General features: G+C 38.9%; 1 protein-coding gene across 2 annotated transcripts in view; it reads left to right on the top strand.

Annotated features, from left to right (window-relative positions):
• The first annotated feature begins 7,442 nt into the window (after nt 1–7,442).
• Nucleotides 7,443–22,770, top strand: part of syde2 (synapse defective 1, Rho GTPase, homolog 2 (C. elegans)) — a 35,119-nt gene continuing 19,791 nt past the window's right edge. The window contains exons 1-2 of one of the 2 annotated variants that reach the window (XM_048178199.1): nt 7,443–9,071; nt 18,633–19,100. In XM_048178199.1, the coding sequence (XP_048034156.1) occupies nt 7,661–9,071; nt 18,633–19,100 (1,879 nt within the window). In that variant the 5' untranslated portion in view covers nt 7,443–7,660. The remainder of the gene's footprint in view (nt 9,072–18,632; nt 19,101–22,770) is intronic. The other variant, XM_048178200.1, reaches the window with a different exon arrangement.

The following is a 22,770-nucleotide window of genomic DNA, read 5'->3' as shown; positions in this document are numbered from 1 at the left end:
TGATCGAGTGTCTCATCATATCTGTTGTGAAATGTGTCTCACTCCAGCTGTCATTAGAGGCATTTTTGTGCAGCTGGATCTGAACTCCCGCAGGCTGAAGGATGAAAAAAGTGTCCGTAATTTTTCTCCTCGGAGCATGAAATGATCAGAGGGATTCCAGGGAATTCTGTCGTCTCCTGTGGACATGAAACAGGTAAATATGCAGATGATAAAATTCCAGCGTGCAGGTATGTGCCCGGCCTTGTCTCAAACCTCTCTGTTCTGTGTGTTTACATTATCTTCACGCCTGAATGAACATCAGGAGATTCCAGCGGCTTATTTTGATGCTGCAGGATTCTGAAGTTTTACAATTTTCAGGAACAGAACCTTCTTCTTCTTCCGCTCTTGAGACTATGGCAACCCATAAAGCCATATGGTAAAAAGTTTCGAAATTTGGTACACATATAGAGGACAGTCGGAGCATTAACCACAGAAATTTTGAAGTCTCTAACTCAATTCCTCTAGCGCCACCAACTGTCCAAATTTTCACTTATATTTATGCTAATAACTTTTGAATCGTAAGGGCTAGAAACGAATTTTCTCTGATTCCTTGGCTCAAGACGATTCGAATGCACCCTATGGCGTAATTTTCTGTCATGAAAATCTTTTCGCCATTTTGAATTTTCCTAAAAACTGACTTTTTCGAACTTGTCCTAGACGGTTCGTCAGATTTTCAATCTCGCTTAACGCGAGAACAAATTCCACAAACAACATGGCAAAATAGACACAAGGATATATCTCCGCAACGCTTCAGTGTATTTTGACCAAACTTGGTGTGTGTTATGACAACCATGACCTGAGGCTACCTGCACAGTTTCGGCACAGCGCCACCTAGTGGTCAGGAGATATGGAATTTTTTTGCTTATAACTTCTGAACAGTTTGACCAAAAATCTCACACATAAAAAATTGTCACCCAACAGTGACCACACCAGATCAATGTGGTGTCAGCGCCACCTATTGGTCAAAAATAAGCAATTATGTCACATTACAAGTGATTGTATTTATAGGCTTTCAACCAATTTGCTTAAAATCGTCTCTAAATGTCGTTACTCATTGTTGCAGTTGGTCTGATGCTCGCTGCCTTGATTTTTAGCAGCAAGTGAACATTTTGTCCTCAAAGTTGATGTGTTAGAAGCAGGAGAAATGGTCAAGCATAAGGATTTGAGCGAGTTTGACAAGGGCCAAATTGTGATGGCTAGAAGACTGGGTCAGAGCATCTCCAAAACCGCAGCTCTTGTGGGGTGTTCCCGGTCTGCAGTGGTCAGTATCTATCAAAAGTGCTCCAAGGAAGGAACAGTGGTGAACCGGAGACAGGGTCATGGACAGCCAAGGCTCAGCGAAGGCTAGCCCATGTGGTTCGATCCAACAGACGAGCTCCTGTAGCTCAAATTGCTCAAGAAGTTAATGCTGGTTCTGATAGAAAGGTGTCAGAATACACAGTGCATCACAGTTTGTTGTGTATGGGGCTACAGACCAGTCAGGGTGCCCATGTTGACCCCTGTCCACCACCGAAAGAGCCAATAGTGGACACGTGAGCATCAGAACTGGACCACGGAGCTATGGAAGAAGGTGGCCTGGTCAGAGTGTGTGTATATATATATATATATAGCTGTAAATGTATTCATTAATGAGTCCAGCACTGAGTCCAGTCCAGACTGTTAAAACCAGCGTTCGTGTTGGTGAATAAAGGATGTTGGTGTATTTGCTGAGCGCTGATGCTGATATTTGTGCATTTGGTAAATGATTGACCATGTAAATGGGATCCACAAGCACAGGCGCATATGAACACAATGTTTTACTCTCTTGTAGACCACAAACATGCATCTATTAAGGGTTTCCACAGAGGCTGACCTAAATTCCAGTGCGTACAATTACGTCTTATGAGCTTTACAAAACCGGAGAGGAAAAAGACTTGACTTGGGGTTCATGGAAAATCCATGGAAATGGCTTTTATGGAGATACATGCCCTTCATACATATTCAGATTTCACGTTTCTGTGTTATGAATGGGCTCGGCTAACAGTACGTGTATTCATTAAAGGCCGACTGGTCGTCATGGTGATTGAGAGGCGAGTGTCATGACTGTCCCGTCACCATAGTGATGAGAAACGGGAAATTGTGACCTGCAACGTCTGCAAGTCACAATTATACTGTATATATACACTGTTCATATCAGTAAGATTTTAAACATTGGTTGTTTTATTTCTCGTATCTTTTTAGATAACTGGTATCAATCTCAGACAGGTTTGTTGAGTAGTTTGCCAGGTCTTCTTAGCTAAATGGAAAACCTACTTAATAAAGAGGTTGTCACATTTCTCATGCAATATAGGGAGGAAGAAAGATCTTTCTGAAGATGAAAAGCATGAAATGGTGCAATGTCTTGCAAAAGGCATGAAAACAACTAATATTTTGCAGAAGCTGAATGGAGGTTATCGAACTGTCAACTGTTGTATAAACGCAATATCACACCCGTAGCCATGCAATATCACTCTATATCAGCACAGCTGTGATTCGGCCGTAGGTAGGCTTAATGTACAGCCATATTGCACGGCTACGAGTGTGATATTGCGTTTATACAACAACAGAGTGTCTTTACAACCTTCTTTTGTGAGGAACTACTTCCTTCTGCCACAGATTCAAATCTCAAGTTGATAGTTTAACAGCTGAGCCCAAGACTCTGTTACTAATTCAAAAATATAACTTTAGAGCTAGTGACGAAGAAACGTTGATTCGCTTCATTGAAGCTTATTTTAATAGTATTATGGTATTATGAAAGAGAGATTGACTAAACGAGTACCTGCATCTGATATAGCATTCATTCTTTAGATCGATGTCCATAATATTATATATCTATTATAAAAAATCAGGTTGAATGTCCACTGAGGAAAGCGATATCTTTGTCTTTGTCCTATTAAAAGTTAAGGGGATTTCCCACAGCGCTAAAACAACTTCCTTGTTCTGACTCACTCATAAAGAGAGTCTTTGCCGCCATCTAATGGCGTAATAATGTAACTTTCACTGATACTATTGACGGACCCTTTCTTAATACCAAATACGGCATATTATTTATATAAAATAATATTCATTGAACAATAATATTTGAATTAACAACAATAGCCATTATAAAAGACAACAGGAAATAAACACAAGCAAACAATTCAGTCAAACGTACAAAAGCAGCACTCTAGTACAGGATTTAAGTTCAATATAGCCTAAATATGAAGTTATGAAACTTAATTTTCCCCTTAAGCCAAATTGATTATATACCCCAAATTAATTATATCTCATGTTTAACCACTATCTACATAAGAGCCAGCGGCAAATCCCAGAAGCACTGGCCGAGATGAAGCTGTTCTCGGCGGGTACACGAGCACTGAACGGCTGCTGACGGTCTGGAGCTCACATCTGAACAAATTATAAAATAGGTGCTATGTTTATATATGAGACACATAATTTGAGGTCTAATTTCTTGCCTAAAAAAATTTTAAATCTACATTTCGTGGTACAACAAGTGTAGTATTCACAAAAATTATGTCAGATTTGCTCAGGAACATGTAATATATTAATAAGTGCAAAGATTGCCCGTTTTATGTACCCAAAATGAATTATATCTCATGTTTAATCACTATAAGAACCAGCAGCAAATCCCAGAAGCACTGGCCGAGATGAAGCTGTTCTCGGCGGGTACACGAGCTCTGAACGGCCCCTGACGGCCTGGAGCTCACATCTCTGAAAAACGTCTAAACAAATTGTAAAATAGTTGCTATGATTTAAATATGAGTCACATTTTTAAGGTCAAAACAACTACATTCTCACCTAAAAAAACTCTTAAAACTACATTCCGTGACAAAACAACACATATTTGTAAAAAATATGGTGGATTTGCTCTACCGCCATGACAGTCACTGCAAGCGGAGTGATAAAAACGGATTGCACAGCTCTCAGCCAATCAGATTCAAGATATAAATATATGTATACATGATGTGATTAATTTCTGCATGATTAAAAATGGCTAAGCAATGAAAAGTGAATGAGTTTTTGAACTGGTTGATTGCTTTGAATCAAATCAATCAGATCGTTCTCTGTTACACATTGTTCCGGCACTACAGTCAGTGCAGTGATCAGCTGAGAGTTTGTGGGGGTTTTCTGTCTCTCGCACCAGACGGCAGGTCCCGGCTAATTTACGTCCTGAGAAAAGGGGTGCAGATCGCCCCCATAAATTGTGTTTCTGGGGTGTGAGAGAGCCAAAGAGAGCCGTGGAACAATGAGGAGGGTGTCGCAGTGAGCGCAGACAGCTGCACGGCTGCACACACACATGCACAATACAGCCCGAGAAACAGATGTTCCTCTGGACAAACACAGAGAGATTTCTGATTTGTATAGTGAATTTCTTACAAGAGTAAGTGCATTAACTTTCAACATGTTTAGTTACTCTTGTATGGTATTACACGTCTTGTTTTCCAGATCTAATATCTAAACATTCTTGAATCAAGATACATTTACTGGAGAAGCAAAATGACTGAAGATATCAAGTCTTGTTTTCTCATAATGAAGTGAGTTTATGCTTCAAACATCCTCCGCATCCTTGTTTTTCAGCACTTGTGTTTCCGCTGCAGGCTGTGACATGAGCACAGATGATCAGACAAGAGTGATGTGTGTGTGTGTGTGTGTGTGTGTGTGTGTGTGTGTGTGTGTGTGTGTGTGTGTGTGTGTGTGTGTGTGTGTGTGTGTGTGTGTGTGTGTGCACTAGAGTGGCTTTTAGTTGTTTTCCTATAAATTTCCCAGATTTCATAAGCGATCACCGTAATCTTTCTCATCAATCTGGTGTTGCAAAACGTTCTCTATGAAGATGACAGAATGCGACCCCAGTGCATGATGGGACAGGCAGGGTCAGTGTTTATCTGACACAATGACAGAAAGGAGAAAAAGAAGAGATAAAGGTGGAATTACATCCTTTAAGGAACATAAACAATTTCTAAAGTTGAAGTTGACAATCTTCACTATATTGAGTATTGATTATTAGGCATGCATGACACATTTGTCATTTTTTCAAGTTATTTTAGAAGGATACATCTAGATAAAGGATTAGTTCACTTTCAAATAAAATTTTCCTGATCATTTACTCACCTCCATGTCATCCAAGATGTTCATGTCTTTCTTTCTTCAGTCGAAAAGAAATGAAGGTTTTTGATGAAAACATTCCAGGATTTTTCTCCTTATAGTGAACTTCAAACGGTTGAAGGTCAAAATTACAGTTTCTAAGAGCTTTAAACGATACCAGACGAGGAATAAGAGTCTTATCTAGAGAAACCATCGCTCATTTTTGACCTCCAACCATTTGGAGTCCATTGAAGTCCACTATATGGAGAAAAATCCTGGAATGTTTTCATCAAAAACCTTCATTTCTTTTGGGAATGAATGGTTGCATGTATAGTTGATGATGTGATTAATCATATATCACGTCTCTCTTCTCTTCTCGCTCGTTTGTCGAATTTCAAAGAAAAGCACAAGTCAGTTTGTATCTCAGGATCTCTGATGGCAGAGATGGAGCGAAGTGCCGGTTACTGACTGTCTCCCAGATAAAACCTCCCAATCATTCCCAGAATCCGGAGGCGTGATCTGAGCGTGCTCGGACAGGCTCGAACACAAGGACAGAATATGAATGAGAGTGAATGAGGGAATCACTCTCCCTGCAGAGCGGATGGGCTGTAATTTCAATAATGCCTCTGATGTGATGATTATCCTATTGAGACACAATCAGACTATTAGTGTGTTCAAACAGGCCTGATCATTATCTGTGATATAAACCCAAACAATACATGGTCATAAATTAATACTGACTCCTTGACTGCTGTAGGTCGAACATCGAGCTCTACTGCAGTCATACTATCTATTCAGTCTATTTGGGTTACATTAGGTCATTGACAAATTATATATATATATATATACTATAAAAAATGCTGGGTTAAAAACAACCCAAGTTGGGTTAAAAATGGACAAATCCAGCGGTTGGGTTAAAGGGTTAGTTCACCCAAAAATGAAAATAATGTCGTTCCACACCCGTAAGACCTTCGTTCATCTTCTGAACACAAATTAAGATATTTTTGATGAAATCCGATGGCTCAGTGAGGCCTGCATAGCCAGCAATGACATTTCCTCTCTCAAGATCCATTAATGTACTAAAAACATATTTAAATCAGTTCATGTGAGTACAGTGGTTCAATATTAATATTATAAAGCCACGAGAATATTTTTGGAGCACCAAAAAAACAAAATAACAACTTATTTAGTGATGGCCGATTTCAAAACACTGATTCAGGAAGCTTCGGAGCGTTATGAATCTTTTGTGTCGAATCATGATTCGGATCACGTGTCAAACTGCTGAAATCACGTGACTTTGGCGCTCCGAACCGCTGATTCGACACGCTGATTCATTTGTGCTCCGAAGATTCCTGAAGCAGTGTTAAAGTCTTAAAATGAACCCAAATTATGTTGGAAATTAACATATTTTTAAGAAATGAACATCCAGTAATAAGTTTAACAAATAATAATTAAACAATAAACATGTATTAAATTAATAAATGTTTACCTTTTGATTATTATTGTTTCCTATAGTAATTATGTGTCTGATTTTTAACATATTTTGGGTTCATTTTAAGCAAACAATACAGACATTTTTAAACAATAGTTGAGTTAAATAAAACTACCCAGCAGGTTGGGCAAACGTTTAACTCAACCACTGGATTTGTCCATTTTCAACCCAAATTGGGTTGTTTTTTTTACCCAACATATATATATATATATAATCATTGTGTATATCAAACCCTATACAGATCAGAAGTTATATATAAAAAACAAATGATGAAGGTTAGACTATTTTTAATCTAATTAAAGATTATATATCTTATTTTTATACAGTAGGGTCAATTCAGTCACTATATTCTTTACTATTTTAAATATAATACATAAAATGTATTATATAGATTTTATTTATTATACAGGTATATTTTAAATTACTCATGATGTGTATTTAATAAACTTCTTTTTTTCTTTGTTTTTACATGTGTTTAACATAGTTTGTGTTCAAATAAAATAAAATGAATTAATTATGATTTATATATCCAATATATGTAGTATTTATATTATGGTATATGTAGTATGTTATAAATGAAAATACAATTATAGTTTTTAAGTAATATTTCACGTTATATACTATAGTTTTTTTTCTTCTTGTCATTAATTGTTTTGTGTATAATGTTTTTGCAATATTCCATGTAAACACAATCACGCTTCTATATACTAGTGTTATAGTAGCCTACAGAATAGCCTAGTTAGCGGCCAGTTGAGAGATCTAGGCTGCATGTGGAGTTTGTTTGAGCTCCGCCTCTAAACCTTTAACCCCCACAGAAACTATCTGAACTATTTAGAGAGAGAGAGAGAGAGAGAGAGAGAGAGAGAGAGAATGTGTGCGTGTGTGATTTGATTTCAGTGGATCATGGAGCTGCGCTCTGACCGCGGTGTGTCGGAGTCTCCTGGCCGCACAGACGCGCTTCTCACACGGCTACTTCTGCTCCGAAGCGCCGCTGAACGGAACTAAAGCTGGAGGATCGGATCGGTACCGATGGCTGATCCTCTGCGGAGGACAATTCTAGCCAAACTCAGGGGCAAGAAACCCAAAGGGAAAGACGCGATCAACGCGAACCGGGCGAGAGAAGGTAAAGAAAAAGTTTTTCAAACGCAGACAGACAGAGATTATTTATCACATGAGATGAGGGGTGAGGGGATCCGGACGGCCGGTCTCGGCTGTAGCGCGGTTCCCCGCTGCGCGGTGGCAGCGGCCGTGCGTGTCACCGGCGGCCGGGCGGACGCGCACAGGAGCGGGGGCTCAGGGCCCGGGGGTCCCGCTGGGGTCTCGGATCAAAGCGAACGGAAGCGCTTCCACACGATCGGAGACTCGATAGGCTTCGGCGGCTGCGATTTAAAACCCAAAAGAGAGGCTTTAAAACCAACAGATGGTCCAGATCTAAAGAATAAAGAGACAAATGTTACATTACCCGAGCAAAAGGCCGGGAAAATCACCAGGGGCGACTTTGAACGTCACGTCAGGAGCCCAAAACCCAGCGAAGCCCCTCACGTGTTTGATTATATAGACGGAAATATTGACGAAACCGATTTAATTCAGGTTATAGAGAGCTCACTGGAATATTATCACGGAGATTTTAGGATGCCTGCATTGCAAAGTCCAACTTTTTTCCCCACTGAGCTGGAAATAATAACAGCGGCCCCCGGGCTGAGAGACGGGGCCCCTCGACACCACTCGGTCGACAGCGAGGACGACGATTATTATGATAACCAAATTCTGCCCTTTTATGAGTCTTGCGCTCAAAAACACTGTTCGGAGCAAATATCGGAGTCAGGGTCTGCACAGGAGACGGACAGACTGAAGTCGCAACTAAAAGAGGCGTATTATTTGCTGTTAAACACGATGCACAACATCAGTTTCGACGGTCAGGTCGAAGATAACGGATTCGCGGAGGCCAGTAGCTCTAGTCAGTCTCACGACAGCGTTAGCTCGCAGTCCACCGACAAACGCACAGGGAGCGACGCGTGTTTGTCCGAGGAGCGCAGCGCTCAGTCCGATTCGGCTTTCTTTGCGTTTCGCGGCCGATGCGGGGGGTCGGGATTTTCCGGGTCTTCGCAGAGCAGAAGCTTGCAGAATATTCTGCCGACAGCAAGCAAATCGACGCTCCAGCGGTCGGTGAGCGACAGCAGGGTCAAGTACTCGTCGTGCACCTGCGAGGAACCTGCGTCGGTCCACGCCGCGCGACTCGCTCGTGCCGCGAACCCTACGGAGATCCTCCCGACGCCTGTCCGGTCCTGCGGCGACGCGGCGGTGCCCAAACACCCCGGAGTCACCGTCAACAAGATGCAGGAGTGGATGCAGAAAGGTCGCGTGCTCTCCTCCGAGATGAAGCAGAGGATCGCCGGCTCCTCGTCGAGAGCCAATCACGGCGGCCGGGTGAGGAAAGCAGGTATGGACGCCCGCTGGCGTGGAGGACGAGCCTCGATCATCTCATTCATCTGGGTGTCTCTTAACTGGTGTCGGGTTCTTGCTTCACGACTAACGTGGGTTTTTCACGTAACCCGTTTGGTGGAATCGGGCCTGAAGCTCTTCACTAACACACTCACTCACTCAATCATTCATTTCACGCTCTGGTGATGGTGGTGGTGCTCGTGCTGATTATGCATATTCCATGTTTATTGTGTCAAACACAAACCCTTCTGATGATGATGATGATGATGATGAGACACGACCCAGCAAAGGTCATTCTGCACTTGTCAAGTGTGTTACCCAATATTCAAGAACCAAACATGAAGGTTTATGAATCAACAATTGAAAGAAACCGTATTAACAGCTATTTTGTACCATAAAGTCAAAAGGAGCGGTTTGCTAATGTATTCAGAACGCTGTAAACCACACATTCATGACTAACCCTGATGCAGCTTGTTGTTGATTTGCTCTGTTTTCTCTCTCTTTTAGATTTCTTTTTGGACTAAGTACACTTTGGCGTATTCTCAAATGTTAGTTGTTATAGTTGTGTTTTAAATGCATTTGCTTAAGAAAACTGTGTGATAACATTAGAGGCCAAAACAGACTGTTGAAAGTGATTTGCGTGTGAAATTTCAGATCTCGTCTTGTTTGTTGATTGTAGTCTTTGGGAAACTGGTCTGAGAGTCCTGCTGAAGAGTATGATAGAGTTCAAACCAAACGCCCATGACTTTGACGTTGCTGGCTCATTTCAGAGAGGAGTGTGACTGGGAAGCGTGTTTGTTTTTGAGGAGACAACTGTAGATTCTCACACACACACACACACACACACACACACACACACACACACACACACACACACACACACACACGCTCTCTCTCTCTAAAAAATGCTGGGTTAAAAACACCCAGGTTGGGTTGAAAATAGACAAACCCAGTGGTTGGGTTGTTTTAACGCAGAGGTTGGGTTGTTTTAACCCATTAAATGTGATGTTTTAACCCAGCGGTTGGGTTGTTTTAACCCATTGAATGTGATGTTTTAACCCAGCGGTTCGGTTGTTTTAACCCAGTGGTTGGGTTCTTTTAACCCATTGAATGGGTTGCTTTAACCCAGTGGTTGGGTTGTTTTAACCCATTAAATGTGATGTTTTAACCCAGCGGTTGGGTTGTTTTAACCCATTGAATGTGATGTTTTAACCCAGCGGTTCGGTTGTTTTAACCCAGTGGTTGGGTTGTTTTAACCCATTGAATGGGTTGCTTTAACCCAGTGGTTGGGTTGTTTTAACCCATTAAATGTGATGTTTTAACTCAGCGGTTCGGTTGTTTTAACCCAGTGGTTGGGTTGTTTTAACCCATTGAATGTGATGTTTTAACCCAGTGGTTGGGTTGTTTTAACCCATTGAATGGGTTGCTTTAACCCAGTGGTTGGGTTGTTTTAACCCATTAAATGTGATGTTTTAACCCAGCGGTTCGGTTGTTTTAACCCAGTGGTTGGGTTGTTTTAACCCATCGAATGTGATGTTTTAACCCAGCGGTTGGGTTGTTTTAACCCATTGAATGTGATGTTTTAACCCAGTGGTTGGGTTGTTTTAACCCATCGAATGTGATGTTTTAACCCAGCGGTTGGGTTGTTTTAACCCATTGAATGTGATGTTTTAACCCAGCGGTTCGGTTGTTTTAACCCAGTGGTTGGGTTGTTTTAACCCATTGAATGGGTTGCTTTAACCCAGTGGTTGGGTTGTTTTAACCCATTAAATGTGATGTTTTAACTCAGCGGTTCGGTTGTTTTAACCCAGTGGTTGGGTTGTTTTAACCCATTGAATGTGATGTTTTAACCCAGTGGTTGGGTTGTTTTAACCCATTGAATGGGTTGCTTTAACCCAGTGGTTGGGTTGTTTTAACCCATTAAATGTGATGTTTTAACCCAGCGGTTCGGTTGTTTTAACCCAGTGGTTGGGTTGTTTTAACCCATTGAATGTGATGTTTTAACCCAGCGGTTGGGTTGTTTTAACCCATTGAATGTGATGTTTTAACCCAGCGGTTCGGTTGTTTTAACCCAGTGGTTGGGTTGTTTTAACCCATTGAATGTGATGTTTTAACCCAGTGGTTGGGTTGTTTTAACCCATCGAATGTGATGTTTTAACCCAGCGGTTGGGTTGTTTTAACCCAGCGGTTCGGTTGTTTTAACCCAGATGTTCGGTTGTTTTAACCCATTGAATGTGATGTTTTAACCCAGCGGTTCGGTTGTTTTAACCCAGTGGTTGGGTTGTTTTAACCCATTGAATGGGTTGCTTTAACCCAGTGGTTGGGTTGTTTTAACCCAGCGGTTCGGTTGTTTTAACCCATTGAATGGGTTGTTTTAACCCAGTGGTTGGGTTGTTTTTACGCAGAGGTTGGGTTGTTTTAACCCATTAAATGTGATGTTTTAACCTAGCGGTTGGGTTGTTTTAACCCATTGAATGTGATGTTTTAACCCAGCGGTTGGGTTGTTTTAACCCAGCGGTTCGGTTGTTTTAACCCATTGAATGTGATGTTTTAACCCAGCGGATGGGTTGCTTTAACCCAGTGGTTGGGTTGTTTTAACCCATTGAATGTGATGTTTTAACCCAGCGATTGGGTTGTTTTAACCCAGCGGTTCGGTTGTTTTAACCCATTGAATGTGATGTTTTAACCCAGCGGATGGGTTGCTTTAACCCAGTGGTTGGGTTGTTTTAACGCAGAGGTTGGGTTGTTTTAACCCAGCGGTTGGGTTGTTTTAACCCATTGAATGTGATGTTTTAACCCAGCGGTTCGGTTGTTTTAACCCAGTGGTTGGGTTGTTTTAACCCATTGAATGGGTTGCTTTAACCCAGCGGTTCGGTTGTTTTAACCCAGTGGTTGGGTTGTTTTAACCCATTGAATGGGTTGCTTTAACCCAGTGGTTGGGTTGTTTTAACCCATTGAATCTGATGTTTTAACCCAGCGGTTTGGTTGTTTTAACCCAGTGGTTGGGTTGTTTTAACGCAGAGGTTGGGTTGTATTAACCCATTAAATGTGATGTTTTAACCCAGTGAATGGGTTACATGTTTGCCCAACATGCTGGGTAGTTTTATTTAACACATTACTTTAAAAATGAAAAATGACTATATGTCTGGCTTAAAATGAACCCAAAATATGATGTAAATTAAAAATCAAACACATAATTACTAGAGGCAACAATAATAATCAAAAAGTGAACATTTATTAATAAGCAATTAATAAATGTTAATTTTCAACATATTGAAATTATTTTGGGTTCATTTTAAGCAAGAAATACAGTAATTTTTAAACAATAGTTGAGTTAAATAAAACTACCCAGCAGGTTGGTCAAACATTTAACCGAACCGCTGGGTTAAAACAACCCATTTACTGAATTTGTCCATATTTCACACAACTTGGGTTGTTTTTAACCCAGCATTTTTAATCCAGCATTTGCACACACACTCACACACCTACTCACTCACTTACACACACAAACACACACAAACACACACACACACACACACACACACTGTGCTTCTCCTTGTCAACATTACGCTTAACAATTTTATCCCAAAAATGTATGGTCTGCTGAGCCGATGGTGTTTGTTTTTGCCCGGAGGGAGCTATTCTCCAGTGAATTCCCGTCCCATGGAAACGCGGAGCCCCAGGGAGGGAATATTTGGAATGCCAAGGCCGTCGTTTCACTTGTTTGCGCTCTGTTCCTGAGGGCTTGAATGCAGGCGGGGATTAGAAAAGAGACGTTACACGCTGGTTAAGGTCGGATTAGTCCCTCGATCAGGTTATTTCAGTCGTAGGTGCTGAGAGATCTGAACCACTGGACTAAACTTATTGTAGGAGCATTTTTTGTAGATCGATTGTTACCCAGTTCTTTTTAGGAAAATACTCAGGAAACATGTTGAAGTCATACTTCATCCCTAATTCAAAAGAAAAGGAAAACAAATTATATTAGACCTGTTTTTGTATCTTTAATCTTATTGCATTGTGACTATTTTCTTGACAGGCATTATTTAAATCAAGTTGCCATTAATATGTATAAATAAACAAGCTTAATTTTATGCAAAATACAATTTTTTTTTTGTTTTTATTTTAAGGTGAAAGATTTGTAAGTGCAGTGATATACTGGTGAGGTAACATTGTATCCAGTGTGTCCTCTAATACAGTAAGCTGATTGGTCGGAGGCGGCAATGACATCATAGCGAGATTGAATGTCAGAATGCGGCGCTGTGTTCTTGGAATGTCTGCAGTCTGGAACTAAAGAGTGTTGGGATGTGTCTATAGTAATGATGGGAATACTCGGATGACAGCGGAGAAACCGGAGCAGAGGACATCGAGGAGGGGGTGGATGTTCCTCTCGAGCCCTGAGGGACGCTTCCTCGCCCCCAGAAACCCTCGAGCTGGAGCATTAACCCACTCTTCAGATGTCTGAATGTCAGTGTTCGATTAGAAACACATCTTACGATCAAAACATTCGGAGAAAAGCAGTTTGTAAACAATGAGTTGGAAACAATGAAAGTCACGTTACTGTGAAAAATATTGCGACATGCAGACTGTATTTATTTTAATTTCCTTCTTCGGAAGTATTTCGGTTCGCTCCTGATCCATTTCTTCCGCTGTGTTTGATTGTTTCAGCAGAACGTTCAACTCCCTGGAGCCGCTGCTTTTGTAATTGAATACGCTGCTCCATATTTAGAAGTGTCTAAAGTTCACGCTTGTTTGTGCGCCTGATGTGCACGTGCGTGTGTGTGTGTGTGTGTGTGTAAATATTCAGAGGAAGGCAGTGAATGTGTGTGTGTGTGTGTTGGCTGGAATTCTGTGCGTGTGCGAGCTTGTCCTCCGTTATGAAAGACCCTTTAACAGAGTCTCGGCAATCACAGCTGAGCTTTTAACTCCGTAACCTCACCGTAATAACCCCAACCCTCCAGCAGCACACTTCGACTGAAGCCCATCCACCAGCAACATCTGAAAGAGTTTCTCTGTGGAGTCACTATCAAACACACAGCTGTCACGCATGTTTCTGGATGCTCTCGAAACAGTGAATATGAAGTGGTTTTTCTACACTGCTTTGAGTGAACTTCATCAGTTCTTTAAAGAGGCTCTTTTACAAACTCTTGTTGTTGTTTTTGTGCTCTACTAGATTGAATGTTGATTATTTTCCTGATATTCTCCATTATTGCAGCTCCTCTCTTCCCAGTCTGTCAGTAACACTCTGTTTACTTCCTGTCTCTATGAAGCCCCGCCTTCTGAAAAGCACAATGTGCTCTGATTGGTCAGCTGGAGACGTGTGTTGTGATTGGTGTTTGGGAAATGTCCCGCCCCTTACCATAACTGCCAGTTTCAACACAATACTAACTAACTCAACCAGGCCCCGCCCCTTTATTCTGGGCGGGAATTGTTTAGAAAAAAGCATAATAGGTCCTATTTAAAGTAATATTGTATTTTTTCCTTGAAATCCAAAGGTAAATTTTACCCAAAAATGTAAAGTCAGTCATCATTTACAAAATAAGATATTTTGAAAAATGTCTGTCTCCATACAGTGGAAGTCAATGGGGTCCAGTGTTGTTTGGTTCCCGACGTTCTTCAAAATATCTTTTTTGGTGTGTGTTCATGTCTTTTTTTTTCGTGGAATGACATGAAAGCGATTAAATGATGACAGAAATTGCATTTTTAGTGTAAAAATATTCCTTTAAGTTGCTGAATAGATGTTTTATAAATATGAATGGTCATAAGTTAACTCTTTCCCTGCCAGCATTTTTTTTTTTTTTGATGATTTTCACAAAATTTTAATGGCTCCCAGAATATTTTGTTGTATGAATATCTGAACCATTTTATTTGAGCTTCATGCGTTCTTTTTTATCAACACTTAAATGCGGGTAAATTTCATTAAAAAGCAACATTTTGAACTAGAAAATAAATTTTGAAATCAAACTGTGATGTTGGCTTGGCAAAGCCTTGATGGGCAGCCTGAAAAAAATCGCATTTTAGTCAAAGTCTTCATCCGGATGGGATGATCAAAACACAGATGGAGTAGATCGAGTCCATCAACACCCCTAAAGCTTCACAGTCATTAACCCTTTTCATTCAGTAACGTTACGCAGTTTTGATTGATATGCTGTTTGATGATCGTATCATTTATGTGCGTCAGCAATGCTTCTATTGCCTGTTTCTGCTTCTTCTTCGCCTGTGTTTTGATCAGGAGATTCTGTACTCTTTCAGAAGATCTAAAACAATGAAAAAGCAGGATTGCAGGAAAATTCAGTCAACGGCAAGGAAAGGGTTAATTCTTTGACTGCGGATGCTGAGCAGAAAATAGCCGCAGCTGTCGCGTTGTTCCCTCTGAACGGTGCGATGGTGTGAATTACAAATGATTGCGGACAGTAAAGTTTAATTTACACCTCAAGATTAACGCTGACAGAATGAATGAATGTGAGAACGTGAGTTTAAACTCGAGGCCTGTTTGAGCACATTTCAGAGATTCAACACCTTGTTTTCCTTTTTCCGCTGCCTTGTTCTCCGGGTCTCCGTGCGTCTTTAGAGGAGAATCAGCCGAGCAGGAAAGATCCGTTAAAGAGCTTAGTGAGAGCGTTCAAATCCACCTTACATAAGTCCCGCATCACATGCTGTAGTTGTTGGTAAACGCTTCAGCTGTAATAACACGAGGGAACAGTTGAGCGTCTGTAATGACATACTGACAGGCTTTACGAGTGAAATCGTCTAGGAATGTTTGCGATCTGACCTGCCGTCTTTAAAGAAAGAGGAACGTGTCATCAGCGGAGGGGATAATGCATATCACAACAGTCTTTACTGCAGCGTGTCACAGCAAGACTTGATCTCGCTGCTAATGCGTCCATAAATCACGTCCCTCCACACACGTATGATCATACCATTCTGGAGCTCAGAAATGGCAAAAAGCCATATTTGTGCTTTTTTTCCCTCAAGTTTGCATGCCTGTAACTCAAGAAGTGTTAAAGATATCTTAATATCCTTCTAGATTCTGGTTCTTAACAAACTTTTCTTTTGGTATCTTCATTTTAAATGCTCTCGATGGTTCAAGAGATATGGAGATCTTAAAGCGGCTCCATGAGTAAATTTGTAAATTGCACACATTTTCAGTGGTCAAAAACCAAATGTGGGTCACTTTGCATACAACTGATACTTTTGTCTTTTAAAGAGGAACAAATCATGTTGAAACTAGAAATGCATCTCGTGTTTTTCTGTCATCTCATTTGCATAGAACAAACCTGTCTGAATGCCATAAATATTGCATGCCTGGAACTCTAAAAATATTCAAGATATCTTAATATCCTTCTAGATTCTCATTCTTAATGCATTTAAAGAGGAATATCTGAAGATGTTTAAACTAGAAATGTATCTCGTTTCTCGCTATAAAAAGAACTGCATAAAACCGCATAAGTACCAAAATCAAACATTTGAATTTCGTTGAACTTCAGGAACAGGAACATCAGATTTGCAGAACGCTGGTTCCCAGCTTCTCAGGCTGCCGATCATTCCCGTGTCCCAGAATTCCCGTGGGGGGAACGTCGGCCTCCGCAGCCTGGAATCCTCTGGCGCGTCGACAGAACGCCGACTGTAATGAAGCGTTCTGAGTTTTATTTTCAGGTCTCCTTCTGACCTCTCAAAACACACACTGACCGAAGCACTGGACGCCGTGTTCGCCAGCGTTTCTGATCTTGGCATAATAGCATACTGCTGTTGCATTGTGGGATTGCATTGTTTCGTGTGAAAGTGTCTGAGCGGCAGGAAACGGCAGGCTGTAATCCACAGCTCTATAAAGCGCTTCTACTCTGTTTCTTGTGGTTCAGAAAGTCAGAGAAGGCTTTAAAGGCACTTTTCTAAGCAACATTATGTTCTCCTAAATGTTGACAGAATTCAGTGTTGGCAGATTTAAGTATTTAAAATTTACACTCGTGATGTCTGGTTCTCAAGCTTTTTTACGGATTTTTCATCCACTGAAGGTTTTTCAGGAAAAACTTATTTTCAGTGTATTGTTGGCTGAATGATCAGCACTAAAGTACACATCATATCTGCACAAACTGTACATATATCACAATTTGTTTTTTTATATAGAGAAATAACAGTGTAATTTTAGGATTATGTATATACTATTATGGTTTTGAAGTATCTTATATTTTTATATTTTCAGTTTTATATTTACTCAAAATATAAAAAATAACTACTTCAATATATCAGTAAATCCATACTAAGTTTACAAGTTATTTTTTTTTTTCATATTTAGTTTGACTAATAAAAATGGAATAGTTTTATAGTTGAACTAAAATACATAAAAAATAATTTGTGTCAAATTAAATATGAAAAATATTTTTTTAAATAGAAAAATGACTTTTAAACTTATTTTTTGTATTAATTATACACTATTATAGTTTTTATTGAGATTTTGAAGTAGTTTTTTATAGTTTCACTTTTATAAATCATTTTTATTTGTCAAATTAAATATGAAAAAAATATATTTAAAAATAGAAAAATAGTTTGTAAACTTATGTTTGCATTGTCTGTAGACTATTACAGATTTATTGATATTTTGAAGTAGCTTTTAATTTTTATATGTTCAGTTTTACATTTTCAACTGTAAAATTATCCCTTTTTTAAGTTGTCAAAATAAATATGAAAAAGGTATTTTTTTAAAAGGAAAAATAACTTTTAAACTTATTTTAGCATTATTTATATACTATTATAGTTTTTAATCGATATTTTGAAGTAGCATTTTTATATTTCTAGTTTTATAGTTAATTTTTAGTAATTTGGTTGTGCTTTTGTCATCTTAAAATATATATATATATATATATATATATATATATATATATATATATATATATATATATATATATATATGGGATTTTAAATATTGACATTAATTTTCTTTTTCTTTTTTCCAAATATATATTTGTATGTAGATGTATATTTCTTTTTATTTATTAAATTGCCATTAATTTTTAAGAATATGGTGGCAGAATACTTGAGGAAAATCAGAAAAGAAATGTTATTTAAGAAGATTTTATTCACAGTTTATCTTGTATACGAAACCGTTCAAAACTTTTTAAAAGAAAATAATGCTTTTATTCATTTAGAATGCGTTAAATCGGTCAAAAATGCATTTATGATGTTTTGCGGCAGCAGTAATTGCAGATTTTTGCCTCATGTTTTGCTGTGTTCATATTATGTCGTAATTACCGTAATTTCAAGATGTGGCATTTTACTCAGACCTTGAATTATTAGTTTCTATAACAACACTATCAACCTATAAATGAACCTGCAGCAGTCATGTGGTACAAGTAGGAGCTCTCAGAAAAAGTTGTAATTACGAGTTCGACAAAGATTGCGCTTTTTACGAATTGAAATCTGGTAATTACGACATGGCGTGAATGCACCTATTGTTCTAACTGGATGTACTTGCATGATATGCTAATCAAAGAAGATACCATAAATTAATTTGGGAAAACATATTTTCGTAAGTTTCTTTTGTGACGTTCTGCGTTTCTTTTCGTAGCGCCGATGGAGTGTGTCGCCGGCTCGTCTGGCGTACATCAGCGAGAACTCTTCGCACGTCAGGCCCCGTTCAACCACATCACCGTCTCCAAAAAACGCAACTGGCTCCAGCAGAGCGCCGCTTGGCCGTTCCCTCACGCCGAGGACGTCACAGCGCCCCCTGCAGCGGAGGAGGATCACGCAGAAGCGCCGGCGCGTCCTCGCCGCCTCCCGCTGCCCGCCGCCGGCCTCAAACCCGGTCGAGTTTCGCCCCGCCGAGCCGACCCGGCCGAGGAGAACGACGCCGACGACGAAGGGGAGATTTGGTACAACCCCATTCCGGAGGATGACGAGGCCGACTGCGTTCCCGCCATCAGGGTGTCACGAACGAGTCCGGTGAGCGACGGCGACGGGGCCGTCTCGCATCCCAGCGAAAGACAGATGCTCACGTGCAAGACGCAGGAGGAGAACCTCGCCGTCAGAGCGACAGGTAAATCCATAGTTTTAACAATTTTGACAGTTTATGCTTTTGTTGAAGCCATCTGCTCACAATATTTCAAGTTATTTTAAAAATAATCATATTTTGAATTTGTTGTGTAAAAACTACATTACCCATGATGCAGAAAAATTCCACCAATTAGAGTCTCGGCAAGCAAATCCTGCTAAAAGAGCTCCGCCCACTCCCATGAATGATATACATATTCATATTTTGCAATAAACTAAAATTCAATTGATATAATCGACAACTTTAAATGAGTAGTACATTTCACCATTGTTTTTGATTTTCGTTTTGATTATGTAATTTGCAATGCATCATGGGATTGTAGTTCTTTCCCTCACTAAAGCTGTTGTACCTTTCAAGTACTTTTTTTTGCTTCAAATGTTGTGATTTTAAACATTTTAAAGACATTTGTGGGAAAAATACTCCTGAACCAGCGCCGCTGAACACTCGTCTGTGTGTGGTCTGCCGCGCGAGTGTGTTTAGGACGTACCTGTGGCTTTAATGAACACCTGTCGTCAGGCCGCACTCGTCTGTTCACACTTCGCTCTCTTCGCTTCTCTGTCTGAGATACGACACATGTTCAGGATACTGGATTACGCTCAACGGGAAAAACAAAACCTGTTCGGAAAATTATAAGTTGTCTTGTTTTGTGGAGCAGAAGTTGTGCGTATGTGTTTTTGGAGAAATTGTGATTTTTATGATAAAATGCATTTTGAAATAAAAAATATTATTATTATAATATGATTATGATTACTAAATAAAAATATTAAACACCATGAAAAATATTAATATTTTAATATTTAATTATTTATTACTTTATATTATTATTTTTTGTATTATTAATCAATGCAAAATATAATAATAATAATAATTGTAATTATTATTAGTAGTGATGATGATGATTACTACTACTAAATAAAAATATTAAACAAAATAAGAAATAGTACTGTTGTAGTTCAATTATTGTAATATAATAATAATAATAATAATGATTGCTATTATTATAATACTATTATTATTACTCAATAAAAAAAATTGTAACATTTCACTGTAAAATAAATATTTAAGAAAAGCAATATAATAGAGTATTTTTTGTATATAATATAATAATAATAGAATTAAGAATAAGATTAAGAAATATTACTATTGTAATATATAATTATTTTAATACAAATAATAATAATAATATATAGTAGTAGTATGTGTGAGAAGTGTGTGTGATGATGTTGATTATTATTACTACTAAATAAAAATACTAAATGAATTAAGATATATCAGTGTAGTAATTAAATTATTGTAATATAAAATATAAAAATAATTATTGTTATTATTATTAATAAATAATAAAAGTATTAAACTTAAAATGTAATTCATTTATTATAATATTATAATAATAATTACTATTGTTATTATTCAATTATTATTGTTACTAAATACAGATATTAAATATAAAAAGTAATGTTACTATTGTAACATTTCACTGTGAAACAAATATTTTAAGAAGAGTATTTATGAATAATAATAATTTTACAGGACAGTACTAATACTTATGACCTTAATGGCCTTATTATAGAATATAGATTTGAATTTTCATTTTGAAACATTAAACGTCAGAAAACCGTCTATAAATGCTTCTCAGTACAAGTTTGTGAAGATGGTTTTCCACATGTTGTGTTTTTAAATGCATTTGTATCTTGTGAGAATGAACACACATATGAAACACACACACATTTATTTAATTAAATCACAGCGTTTGCGAGTTGTTAATGTGTGTTTGTTCGGACGAATCGGCTGAAGGATCACTGATATCATCTCTCATCTCGGACTCTCTCAGCTCTATATTTAGCGCTGTATGAATGTGTGACATTATTCACTAATGCAGTCATGCACATTAAAGACGCGCGTCAGGCCGTCCTGAGCTGATGTCTCGTTCTGACCAGCGCCGTGTGATGAGTGACATTAGATCACATGATAATGTTAAACTGTAATTATATATATATGGTACTGATTACATTTTGTGTGTGTGTGTGTGTGTGTGTGTGTGTGAGGCTCTGTTCTGAATGCAGTGGTGTGTTCCACTCCGGATCTTTCCTCATGTGTTGTTGACTTTAGCTCATGTGTGTCCCATCACCCTCTGAAACACGAGTGGCACACACACACACACACACACACACACACACACACTCAGATTGAGCGCTCTCTACTTTTACATTAGTGATGACATGGAGAAGGTAATATTACCCATAATCCTGTGGGTGGCAGGTAACTGGATCTGAGTGTGGCATTGCAAAAGGCAGCAGTCGACCCCAGACCTGTGTGTGTGTGTGTGTGTGTGTGTGTGTGTGTGTGTGTGATTCTCAGGACTTAAAGCCGTACAAATTTACGATGAATTATTTATATTGTCGGCTCATGACGTTCCTCCATTGTGTGACTCTGTTTGAGTTTTGTTCAATTGTAATTCAGTAAATTCCTCTTCCTGTCTTTACTATTCAGCATCCTGTGGGCCGTGAGCCGTTCAATTCAAATTCACACTCATGAATTAAACGAGAGCCTTAAAGTATTAATGAAGTGAGCCGAACCCTGCTGTGTGTAATTGAGCTTTGTTCTGAGACTCTAAATGAAGCTTTTGAATCATTTAGAGAGAGAGAGCAGATCTGGGATCAGTTCAACACACAGTCCATGACATCAGACTTCACTGTCTCAGATAAATACTTCGGTTAGTGTGTGTGTGTGACAGTTTTAAGATGTAAAATGTCTTCTGACACTCTATAATTAGTGTGACGAGTGACCAGATCGACCCACTGACCACCTGTCTTAATCAAAAACACTAAATAATCGCACACACACACACAGTCATGAGCTTTAGCAACTCTTTCATGTACACATTGTATATGCAAAACAGTTTTGAAAGTTACAGTATGTTAACAGAAATGTGATTAACACACTCTTTACATCATGAAAACTGGTTAAAATGTAAAATGAAAAAAGTTTTCAGGATAAATAACCAGCAGATGCGCATGCTTAAAGGGTTAGTTCATCCAAAAATGAAAATTCTGTCATTAATTATTCACCCCCATGTCTTTTGTTCATCTTCAGAACACAAATTAAGATATTTTTGATGAAATCCGATGGTTCAAAATCAGTTCATGTGAGTACAGTGGTTCAACCTTAATATTATAAAGCGACGAGAATACTTTTTGTGCGCCAAAAAACAAAATAACGACTTTATTCAACAATATCTAGTGATGGACGATTTCAAAACACTGCTTCATGAAGCTTCGAAGCTTTTGTTTCGAATCAGTGGTTCGGAGCGCCAAAGTCACGTGATTTCAGTAAACGAGGCTTCGTTATGTCATAAGCGTTTCGAAATTTCAATGGTTCACCACTGGGTGGCGTGACTTTGGCAGTTTGATTCACGCTCTGAACCACTGATTCAATACAAATGATTCATAAAGCTTCATGAAGCAGTGTTTTGAAATCGCCCATCACTAGATATTGTTGAAAAAAATTTGTCGCACAAAAGTATTCTTGCCACTTTAGAATATTAATATTGAACCACTGTAGTCACATGAACTGATTTAAATATGTCTTTAGTAGCTTTCTGTGCATCTGAAAGTGTTAGCTATCTTGCAAGCCTCACGGAGCTATCGGATTTCAT

The sequence above is a fragment of the Megalobrama amblycephala genome, linkage group LG24 (assembly GCF_018812025.1).
Source record: "Megalobrama amblycephala isolate DHTTF-2021 linkage group LG24, ASM1881202v1, whole genome shotgun sequence".
Taxonomy (NCBI): domain Eukaryota; kingdom Metazoa; phylum Chordata; class Actinopteri; order Cypriniformes; family Xenocyprididae; genus Megalobrama; species Megalobrama amblycephala.
Note: the sequence above shows the minus strand (reverse complement) of the source record. Positions and strands in the feature narration are given on the sequence as shown.